The 12,618-nt window shown below is 38.4% G+C and overlaps 1 protein-coding gene across 4 annotated transcripts in view; it reads right to left on the minus strand.

Annotated features, from left to right (window-relative positions):
* TOX (thymocyte selection associated high mobility group box) overlaps positions 1 to 12,618 on the minus strand; it is a 228,123-nt gene that overhangs the window by 113,270 nt on the left and 102,235 nt on the right. For 3 of the 4 annotated variants that reach the window (XM_083187142.1, XM_083187143.1, XM_083187145.1), the window contains exon 2: positions 1,280 to 1,345. The exons of the other annotated variant lie outside the window; for it this stretch is intronic. In XM_083187142.1, coding sequence (XP_083043268.1) covers positions 1,280 to 1,345 — 66 coding nt within the window. The remainder of the gene's footprint in view (positions 1 to 1,279; positions 1,346 to 12,618) is intronic. 4 annotated transcript variants of the gene reach the window in all.

Genomic DNA, 12,618 nt, shown 5'->3' on the forward strand with positions numbered 1-12,618 from the left:
GGAAGTATAGGAGGAGGAAGTGAAAAGTTTGGATACTTCATCTTTGTGGGATCAAAAGAACAGAATGTGCCAGAGGGTTCAGGTAAGGAATTGGGCAGATCAATGACTGAGTCGGAGATGAAAATTTAATCTCAGATCAATCTTGTCCCTGAAGTAGGAAGCAAGATCTTGTACAGTTTGGAAATACTGTATGTTTGTATGTTTAGGGCAATACCAGGAGTATGATGATGTTTATAAATACACAACTGGTAATCAATGCCACTAGCCCATATACATTTGGAATACAGCAGAAAAAGTCATAATCAAAAGAATATTTCAGTAGAACACATCTACTAAACATTATCGCTGACTTGCAGAGTATTCCTTCCCATAAATGGCCAATGATTATAAACATATAAGGTTAAATCTACCAAGATGGGAGTTCTATTGAAAAATGTGATGTTACCCATGGCAACCAATAAGATTTTATCTATTATCTTCTAGAAGTTGCTAAATAAATAAGAAGTACAGCCTGATTGGTTGCTATGGGAAACATCCCATCTTCAATAGAACTCCCAACTTACTAAATTTACCCCACAGATGCTATCAGCGCTCCCAAATGATACCTGTAATCTGGTTCGACATACTCTGTCCCTTGAACTCCCACTTCCACTAAGCTAATCCATTAATTAATAATAATTATGCTAATAATATTGAAATGGTATGCCTAGCAAGCTGAGCAAGCCCATTAAAAATGCCTAACAGAACAGATCCCCTTAAACTACTCTTATTTTGTTAATGTGTAATTTGTAGCGTACATCCCGCTGTTCTGTTTTCATGCCAATAAATTGCAGATAAAAACTTTACCCATAAAATATGTGCAGGATCTCAGCTTGTTTTCTCATTTCTAATTAAAACATTCTGTGACATGAGCAGCTTAAAATGATTAACTCGTCTGCAGTTACAAATCCAAATAAGCGGCACCTGTAAAGCATTTATTCCTAAAGGTACAAACAACTGTTTAAGAAGGATCATGCTGGCAAAACAGCTGCCTACATGCTGGAGAGGAAACAAGGTAATATTTTTGCGCAAACACCAGCTTTGTGTTTCTACCGGGTTTTTTTTATTTTATTTAGCAGCCCCGTCTCATTAAGTGGCAAAAAGGCTTAAATGCTTTGTTGATAAATTATGATAATTCCTGATTGCGGCAGTTATGGATACTGCCACTCATTTGCAATACAGCTCTTTGAATTTGTTTAATTACAATTTGAAACAAGGCATAGAAGATTAATTAACCCACCTGGCTTGCTGGCACGTAGTCCTGGTTTGGCTCTGACATACTCATGTACATGTTATCGTTGTCAAACTGCAATATAAAATAACAAAAGTGCTTAGTAATATTTTTGAAATTCCTATTAGTCAGTCGGATATATCCGTACATACAAGATGATGCGCTAACATAAAGAGGGTGATTCTTCAGGTTGTGTTGTACTTTACTGTGACATTCATTGAACTGGCATGCCAGTGATTTGCGGTAATTAGTGCAGTAGTAATTATACCGAGCAAGCAATAAATGAATGGTTTCCTTTCATCCACAATCTGTTACCAAACAAAATGGATCAGTGTGTGTACCAAGTATAGATATTGCTGCTGGTCCTAATGAAGTGCTAAATAAATTGCATAGTTTCTCATGGGAGAAGGCAAACAAATTAGTTACAAAATGCATAATGATGTATTCCAGTGTCTTATCTTATTAAAACAATGTATTTCTTAATACTGGTGATTTGTAAATCAAATAAATAAGAGTGTCAGGCAGTATTACTGCAAAGGACAGAGACATAACAGGGCTGAACTATTAATTTGTGAAGCAGGTCTTGGTCTAATAAGAACAGAAGGAAAGGGACAGAATGTTTGCCTATATAAAACCCTTCATTTGCCACCTACCTTCACTATAACAATTCTGTAATAGAAACAAAATGAGCATTATAGATGCAAATCATAAAAAAAAAAAAAAAACATTTTTAGATTATTTTGCTGATTTTACCACATGAAGATGGTCTTTATGTAATGTATGATACACCCTGCTACATATTGGCCCTTATTCGGATCTGATCACAGCACAAATTTGTTCTCAAAATGGGCAAAACCATGTGCACTGCAGGTGGGGCAGATGTAATATGTATAGAGTTAGATTTGGGGGGAGTTATTTTGTTTCTGTGCAGGGTAAGTACTGGCTGCATTATTTTTAACTGCAATTTAGATTTCAGTTTCAACACCCCACCCAAATTTAACTCTCTCTGCCCCAGTACGGGCAGTACGGATGGTGTAATGGTTAGCATTACTGCCTCACACCACTGATGTCATGGGTTCGATACCCACCATGGCCCTAACTGTGCGGAGTTTGTATATTCTCCCCGTACTTGCGTGGGTTTCCTCCGGGTGCTCCGAATTCCTCCCACAATCCAAAAATATACTGGTAGGTTAATTGGCTTCCAGAAAATTAACCCTAGAATGCCTGTGTGTGCATGTACATGTGGTAGGGAATATAGATTGTAAGCTCCACTGGGGCAGGGACTGATGTGAATGGTCAAATATTCTCTGTAAAGCGCTGCGGAATCTGTGTGCGCTATATAAGAAATGCTAATAAATAATAAATAACTATTTATAATATATAGCAACAGACTTTTCATTTCAAATTAGAGGTTTTGGGCTAATATTCAGCAAAAATCTCAATATTGTCACAAATATTCTTGAGCAATATCTACACGTTAATTTTATTTCACTTTTTTACCCAGCTATTACAGATATACCCAGATATTCAGTATAAAACTTCAAAGGAAAAGCGGTTGCGCTAAAAAACTATTCCTAAGACATTCCAGAAAGTTTTGATAACGGAAGTATGAAAATAATACTTTTTTTTCTGATATTGCGCATACTCGCCATGTACTAACTTAACAATACCAATAGTCTCTAGCAAGTCTATTTCCAGCTCCAGACACTTTTGGGAGGCTGGAACTGGTCATACTCTTGACGCTTAATATAGGAGGATGGGTGGAGGTGACCTTTGGCGCACTGGGTGTGGAAGTTTCTCTAATCAACAATAAAATAGGTTGATTTAAATCCAAAATTTATTTCATGAACATGGTACAATGAAAGAGACACGAAAGTGACAAATGCAATACAATATCATAATTGGAGCCAGGATGGTATGAAAACAGGGTGTCCAGGAAAAGGGTTCCTGGACACCCTGTTTTCATACCATCCTGGCTCCATTTCTTCAGCTGGGTGAGAAGGGTTTATAAAATTCCATTCATTTTACCCATTTGATGTTTTTTGTGCTTTTAACACCACGTGTGCCAAGTACTACCCAGTCCAGAGTCTGTGGAGCCGACAGGGTGTACCCAATTTGGAACACTCTGTTTACACCATCCTGGCTCCACCCCTCTAGCTGGGTGAGGAAGGATTTATGATATTGTATTGCATTTGTCACTTTCGTGTCTCTTTCATTGTACCATGTTCATGAAATAAATTTTGGATTTAAATCAACCTATTCCATTGTTGATTAGAGAAACTTCCACACCCAGTGCGCCAAAGGTCACCTCCACCCATCCTCCTATATTTATCTTTTTTCTGTGTTTTTTGGGAAGACACCAGGAAGATAGACCTAGGCAGCAAGGGGGTGCGCAGGGATACACAAGATCACCACCATCTGTCCCTGGCAGTTTTTAGGGAAATGATAGAGAACAATAGAGCGCAATGGATTACTCACTACTGCACAATATTCCTCAAGATGGGTATTAATGGAGAAGATAATGCACTATCTTATATGTTATCCCTTTGTTGAATAGCAGGGTTACGTAAAAAAATGTGGAAACACGCGTTTCCACATTTTTATCGTGAAAATATACATCTCAAATAGAGCCCTAAATGTATTTAGCTTTTTTAAGTTCACTAAAAGTTGAAGTTATCCTTTAATTTCTATGCAAAAGGATATAAAAGTACAAATTACACTGTGTTTATTATCCAGCAGAAACTGTGTAGAATCAGAACTAGAAAACAACCAAACAGTATTTTAATTTGAGTAACTCATTGTAGTTTTAAATGTCCAGGACCATAGAAACCAATGTATAAAGAACTTTGAGAATTAAAAGGTAACACTTCTTAAATTGCACATTTTACTAATATAGGTGGAATGAATGGTATGAAAAAGAACTTCCCTCACGCCCAAAAAGTATGGGAGGCCTTCAACTTCCTGATAAGAAGTCCTATTATCAAGCCATCCACCTTAACAGAATCCTTGAATGGACTATAAACAGAAATACTAAACTTTGGATTGCGCTCAAAGACTGCTTCATGGTAACGCCATGGCTTCCTTCCCTTCCTACCCTTTTTCCACCTCATCCAACAATTTCTCCAACACTTTCAATCTGGAAATCACTGCATCACCAATCGACTGTTTACTCCACCTTTGGCCTTCTTACTTCTTTTTTTTAGGTAATCACACATTCCAACCAGGCATCCATCCTTCCCACTTCTCTGCTTGGGCTGCCGAAGGTCTATTTAGGGTTGGACAACTAATTTCCACATCACTCATCAAACAATTCACAGAAGAACATGAAAAAGGGGGATATACTGCACCCCAGTCTCGGATTTAAAAAAATATTTACTAATCCGCCGCTTCTTTTACACAGGATGATCTTAACTGTGATTGGAGTTCTACTGAAGATGGAATGTTGACCATAGCAACCAATAAGATCCTACTTCTTATTTATTTAGCACCTTCTAGAAGATAAGAGATAGAATCTGATGGTTGCTTTGGCCAACATCCCATCTTCAATAGAACTCCCATCTTAGTAAATTTGCCCCTATGGATTTCTCTTATACCACCAACACACTCAGTATCTGCCCTATACTGGTAATTTTTTTCAGTTCCAAATACGCCTTTACCAACTTGGGCTAAAACATGGGTAAAGGAAATAAGAATATCTCTAACAGATTTAGAATGGCAGAATATTTTCCTAAAACCTCTTTGAGCTCTATTTGCACTATAAATTTGGTGCATTGGTATAAAATTCCCTCCTCCATTTTTATGATTCCTTCAGTACCCTATTGATGTTGGCGGAATAACTCAGATAACAGAACCATGAACCATATCTGGTGGGATTGCCCCCATTTACTCCTGTTTTGGCTTGAAGTTCTCCATTCTGAGTATCCCTTTTTCTTCAGAGCCTGTGTTTTGGTTACTCAACCACTCCCACACATCTGGGAGAGTATAATAAATCTGTTCTCAGACATCTCAGTAATGCATCCCATGCGCTTATGCCAGTTTTATGAAATTCTAATAAACCACCCACTAAGAAAGAGTGTTTTCTCAAGATAGACCACTTTATGCCAATGGGATATATCCTACACTCCTCTTTAGATACACTTTCCTACTTCTCCTCTTCTTGGTTTTCTTGGTTGTTCTATAAATCCCCTGATGATTTAAAAATGTATCTGCTGGTTGGCAGTTCATATAAAGTTGAATATACCCTCAATAGGATCTCGCTATCCCTTGCCTCTTTTTGCTTCCATCTTTGCTCTCATTGTTTGTCAAATTATGTTTTATTTTTCTTTTCTTTCTGCTTTCTCTTCTTTCCTTATTAGTTTTTTCGGTACTTATGTATTATCTGGGCTCCCATGTTAAATGCACCCCATTTTTTCATACCCCTACTATCCAACTACGCATGGAGTTGATTTTATATAGTGTGGCGAGCGCAGCGAGCCACCGTGCCCGAAGCGTGGCGAGGGGACGCGGTCTCATAAGAAAAACGATAGCCCAGATATTACATAAGTACCGTTTTTTCTGATTCTTCAGTTACACGCAATATTTTTGTTTAAATATACTGTATATGTACATGTATTAGTTTTTGTTCTAAATTAACAAGTACAAAGTAATCCTGTTTCTTCCAATGTTGTCATACACTTGTCTACTATAGTCTCTATAGCATATTGTTTTTAAACTTTTATAAATGTGTAAACATAATCATTAGACGTGTATAATACTATGATATACAGCATAACCAGAGTACATGGGTGTGGACCTTGGTAACCAAGCACTCATGATGGTGAGGCCACATCCCCTTTGGTGGCACAATGATTCCTCAGAGGGCTTCCACCTCCTGGTAATCACAACGGGACACCACCTGACCTCTTTTGGCTGCCCTGTTGGTATCCAGAGATGAGGAATGAAGGTTACTGTTTAATCAATAACCACTGTCAGCATGGCTGTGTTGATCAGCTGGCCAAAAAGTAGGAAATATTGATAACTCATGGCAATCTGGTTATTCAACTCGATGGTGATATACAGTAAATGAACTACAGATTAATGTGCTCAGTAACTGGCACAAAATCCAAATCTGTGTGTGATTGCAGGTAGGGCATTTGTTTTGAACATGAAGAAGCCCAAGCTCAGAATTTACTTTATTTTAATGATAATATTTACATACACATCTACTGTCATTTCTGAATTTCAGGGTAATGCTTCTTCTTTTCTGGGAGCTCAAGGAATCATCCTGGAACCTGCCTTATTTTTTAATGAAGTGCAAAAGTACAATGATTGATGCAATTTGAAGAAAGTTTAGGTCATCATAGCCTGCAGCCCATACAGTGACGACTCATCCTGATGACACTAGGTGGTGCCATGATGGTGCCATCACAACCCTGTACTAGCCACTAGATTCCCCGCTTCTGGGATCTCCCAGACAGGAGATTGAAATGGTAGTATGTTACCAAGTTGAGAGAACGTTATTTTATAAATAATGATGTTATTTTAAAGGTAATTATGATAATACAAGTAGGCTTCAAACAGCAGGAAACATATTATATATTATTAGATATTAGGAAGGGGGGCTGGACCCTAGATACTAATAATGAGATGTGCTACCTAACTGAGACTTAGTATTACAACATAGGAACAGAGTAGAAGGTGCACCATACAACATTTACATTTTTATATATAATATATGAGGTATAGTATTGGCCAACAGTATGAGACTGCCCACCACTCATCAAGGTGACCTCGTCGGACAGGTCCCTTACATATTAGGTGAACCTCTATATTGTTAGGGACCTGTCCGACAAGGTCACCTTAAAGAGTGGTGGGCAGTCTCATACTACTGAACAATACTATACCAAAAACCTCATATATTATATATAAAATGTAAATGGTATATGGTGCACCGTCTACTCTGTTCCTATATTATTAGATATTAGACAGCAAAACAATGTTATTCAGTAAATAGCATACCTACATTTAGTATAGTCTCTAAAGAGTAACCAAAGAAGATAAGGTCTGTGACCGCATTTCTGTTATGTTTATGTATTTCTCTATAAGTGCGGTGCATGAGTTATGAATCTATTGTTTGAGCCCTGGTACTGCAATTTTTAAAGTGACTATATATGCCATCAATTCAAACACCATTGTGTATATAAAAGACTGTGGCCTTGTGCGTGAGAAGGAAGTATACACACACACTTTCTCACAATTCCTTGTCATCTCCATCCTCAATCAACCTTTCTTAACAAAGAAATACAGCTTAATGGTCTCAATTGCATCCCCAGTGGATATCTGTCAAGTTTCTTCTCTACCTTTGTTCACCGAAACAAATCACAGATTTGCTAGAGAAGTGACAAACATGAAATAGAGCTCTTCCAGCCTTCACCGTGCTTACTCGCTATTGTAACAGAAAGCCTGGGAAAACGCACAGGGCTTTTGTGTTTTCCATACACAGCACCAAGAAATGTAAAAACTGATGCTTGAACTGGTGACATCTTTATAGAAAATGTTCTGCCCCAGGTAGTGCTATCGTTCTGGCAGGACGATCATATCACTTATTTTACTGTGTCCATCTGCTTAAGTATTATTTGCCACTACACCTGCCAGGAGCCATCCGCAAACATCCTTGTTACTTTGTATCAATAGAAGATTAAGGGATCCCTCCCTGTTTATCACTGTATGATTGCAGTAGAGGAAAAGCTATTTATTTATATTACCGTCCGTGCTTATTCGACCAAATAACGATATAATATAATGTAGCATTTCTACTATCGATTCGGTCATTTAACCCTTTGATTGCCAAGGAAATTTGTAGAAAAATAGGTGTGAAAATTGCCAAGCAAACATTTCCATTCATCATAATGACCTGTAATGTTCACCTTATAGAGGAAATATCATCTTTTTTTTTTACACAATATTTTTTATTTGAATTTATATAACAAATGTGAGCGACGCTGGCAATTTTAATGGACATTTTGCTCATCTCTCACAGATATGTTGGCACTCAAAGGGTTAAAAATGGACCGTGTTTACTTATTTTATGTCTTTCATCTGTGCCATTTATTTGACTACAGTATTTACTCTTCTATATGAGGTGTACTCTTTATTCATTTTATAGAGAAAAAGTTTTTGTGACTGACTCATCATTAAACATTGTTTTTTCCATACCACCCAGCTGTCCCGAATCTAGAGGGACAGGCCCACTATTTGGACAGTGTCCTGCTGTCCCATGCGGAGAGAGGGTGGGAGAGACTTTAATCAGCAGTGTCCTGATGCTCTGCAAAGCAGCAAGGCTATGGGTCGACTTGTCGACCTTTTGCATGTGTTGACATTTTGTCAATGTCAACCTAATACTGTACATGGCGACCTTTTTGCTGTGTCAACCCTATGCGCTGTTATCCAATAATGGTCGACCTAATGACTATCGATTTTTGTTAGGGTCAACCATACGACTGTATTCCAACAGCACTTTAGTGCACCTGACCCTGAACTCTTGGACTACTCTTATATTATAACTCTGTACACTAAAGTACATTGCTAAGCATGCTCTACTGGAGAACCTGTACCTGTCTGTGCTGCTCTTACTACGAATCTTAGCTACCACCTCTGACTCCATCACTAACCAGGGCTCCGGCCATTGGCTCCCAAGAAGAACATAAGGTAGTCCATCTACTGTATTAACCTGATAGTAATTATGAAGAATCTGTATATAATGTGCAATACATTTGTATATTCATACAAAACAAATGTACTGTATACTTATGTTGCCTGGATTGAGGGGCATAAAGAATGATCTCAGGTGTTTAATAATAGGCTTACAGAATCTGGCTTTATTAAACAGGCAATTTCAATGAGTGGAGTGGGAAATATGTCTTATGCCTTTTTTAATATGATCGTGAACTCTCCAGAGAATGCAAAACTAATTTAAGGGAATATAATCAAGAAGTTATGAAAATATATATTTTGAAGACTATTAAAGAAAATAAATGTACCTATCCAGCTGAAAAAATGTTTTAATATACATTTTATTGTTTTACTTACAAATGCAATTAAAGAAGATATATGTTGCAGAAATAGGTCCGGCACTTCTTGCAATCAATTTCCAATGTGCCCGGGTGACTTCCTACGTGGAGAGTCATGTGTATGTGTACACATATGTGTATGTAGCTGAATAACAGGCATCACTCCGGGTCTTTGTGCAAAAAAAGTAACTTTACTTGTGACACGGTCTACGCCGTTTCGGACATCTGCCCTTTATTGGGATCAACACAACCTGATGACTTGCAGGAAATTCTGATGTAACAACTTATATTTTTTTTAATAAGAATTTGCATAATTGAAAAACAAAATTAGGATGTCTACTTATCAAGTCCTCAAAATACCAATCTATTGCAAAATGCTGTTTCTGCCAGGAACAGGGCTGTCAACTACTCAAATGGATGAAGTTGAGTATTGGATGATAGCACCATGATGGCAATAGTAGGGAGTGATGGAGGAAATTACTATATGCTTTATTAGCAAAATCAGGACCTATAGTAACTAGGGGAGCGAGAAAGGTGCCACCCCATAGAGTGCAGGATCCTGTGTGCGCACAGTCGCTAACCCACAGCACCTGTGTGTAGCTTGCCTGGAACATCACCTTGCAGCATTAACAGTATTGCATAGCAACCCACTCCATCTTTACAGTGCCTCCTCCCTTCTTACGCCCCGTACACACTATGGCGGGGGACCAAATTGAGCATACGCACTGAACAATGTGGCTCAGTGACATCACCGGGTCCCCCTGAACATGCAAGTTGCTGGCTATACAGCCAAAATTGACCTGCATGTTCTGCCGACAGGGGTTGGGGTCAATAACGATGAGCGCACATTGTTAACGATATTGTTAATGATATTAAGTGTACATACTAGACTTTTTTTTAAAGATATCTCTCAGCAAAGCCCTTCTGAGCAATAGCATCTCAAAAATTGGGTATTGTGCCTATGAGCTTTAGGACACTGCATGTAGTGCTCTACTAAAAGTTGGTGATGTTGGTGATGTTGACCGTCCCATCTTCTAGACATGATGACATCACATGTGTATGGGAAGCACATTTGACAAAAATCATAATTATCTATCTATATCTATCTATACAATATCTATGGATATTTTGTACATCTCTCAAAGAGATGTTGGCACTCAAAGGGTTAATTACACAGATCAAGTGACAGCATGCAAAAGTTTTGCAGTTGATGATGATGATGATGATCATGATCATTTTTATATTTAAAGCTTTAGTATTTTAGGTTCATTCAAAATGCAAAAGTGGAAATTCAAAAACTTAATGTCAAACTTTAAATAATGCCTATTGCATATGCTGAACATTACACCTTGGCAAAATGATATTGTACTGCAGAATGGGGAAATTTCTAATTTTCAGAAACTTTTAGAGTTGTATGGGTATTAGTGGGTGATTCAAACCCAGCAAAAAATTAAAGTGTATAAAGTTGAATTTTATGTAGTACTATATGTAAAAGCAGGCAGCATTTCCACACAATGGACCTTATTCTGATTGACGCACAAGGTTGCAAATTTCGCAGCCTTGTGAGTCTATCAGACGCTGCCCGCTGCCTCGAGTGCGAGCCAACCCCCCCTCGCATGCACGACCCGCCACACGGCTGCGAATGGATGATTTACATAGTACTCCATTTACAGGCGGGGACAAATCATTCGATGGTCACCAACCATCGAATGATTTCTCTAGCACTCACAGTTCAGAGACACCTATAAAGTGACACCTATATAGTGTGGGTGCCCACCCCCCATATGTCCGCCATGGCCTCATTAGACTGAGAACACCCAGCATTCTCATGGGAACGCCCATGAAACGTTGAGCGTTCCCATATGCTAATGGGGCTGTCCGGCACCCCCAACCCTTCTCCGACCCCCCGCCCACTGTGTAGGGTGCGTGAACCCGGCGAACCAAATGTTCGCCTTGGGTGCACGCACCCTGCGCCTGCACATGCGCTGAAATGCATCTGCACAGATGCACAACATCGGTCCTCCATGCAAATGCTTGGAGGACCTAATGGATCGGAATAAGGTCCAATGTACATACCAATTGCATTTTCACTTCTTGCATTGAATAATTATTCTGAGTAGTTATATAAGCTTATAGCAGTGGAGATTGTTTGTTATCACTATACTATCCCTGATGAAAGCAAAGTGAAGTTTCCTGAAACATTGGATATACTGTACAATCATCTTGCTGGTTTTGCGAGCTGATATGTAAGTGTATAGCATATGTATGGAAGTTGCTAATTTTTTTTAATGTACAATCACAAAAGTAATGTTTTCAGTTGCCTTTGGTTATACTGTAATATTTAAAAAATATTATTTCACTTTACAAAATACAAAAAAAAATTCAGTTTGTTGTCAGAAATGCCAGAGTCTGTTAAACCTAAGAACAATGTGAATTAAAGAATGCAAACCCCTGGACATATTGGTAACTAAGTCTTGCTGGAATGAAGGAGCTGGTATTTTGCTTTTCTGTGTACTTCAGTATTTTAGACAGGATTATTCAACAGATTTATCAAGTAGTCTCAGGAGAAATCAGTGTTCATCTGTGCTCATGAATAATACATAGAATCTAAACAAATAACTACATATATGTTAACTTTCTATGCAACCAATTAACCAATAAAGTAGGCTCTAATGTATCCACTTGTACAATGAAACAAAAACTGTAAGTTAAGATAAGCAGTATAAAATTTGCAAGACTACGCTTACAAATTACGCTGTGCTCATTACCCTGAATATACTGTTCCCTGTTATGTTGACAATTGCAATATTGACATGTGAAATGTAAATTGGTGTTATTTTCAAGCTACAACATTCCAAAGTACAGTAACCAATAGTAGCACCTACTATTATTTTGCTATTCTGTAAATAATCTCCAATATATAAATTATATAAAGACAGCTGCTATAATAGACAGGGGCGTAGCTAAGGGTTCATGGGCCCTGGTGCGAAAGGTCACCTTGGGGCCCCCTACATACAACAAAATTAAAATCTTGGTCTGTTTATATTTTAATACATCATTGCCAAGGGGGGTTAATGTCCGTTGCCATGGGTTCTTGCTCGTTGCCAAGGGGTTAATATGTGTTGCCAGGGGTTATTGGATGTTGCCAAGTGGTTAATTTTTTTTTTATCAGGGGTTAATGCTCGTTGCCAAGGGGGGTTTATTCCCGTTGCCAGGGGTTCTAGCTCGTTGCCAAGGGGTTAATACGTATGTGCCCACCCCAGCCACCCGCCCGTACGCTGCTGTTGCTGCCCCTGCCTT

This window comes from Crinia signifera, chromosome 5 (genome assembly GCF_055691185.1).
Source record: "Crinia signifera chromosome 5, ASM5569118v1, whole genome shotgun sequence".
Classification (NCBI taxonomy): domain Eukaryota; kingdom Metazoa; phylum Chordata; class Amphibia; order Anura; family Myobatrachidae; genus Crinia; species Crinia signifera.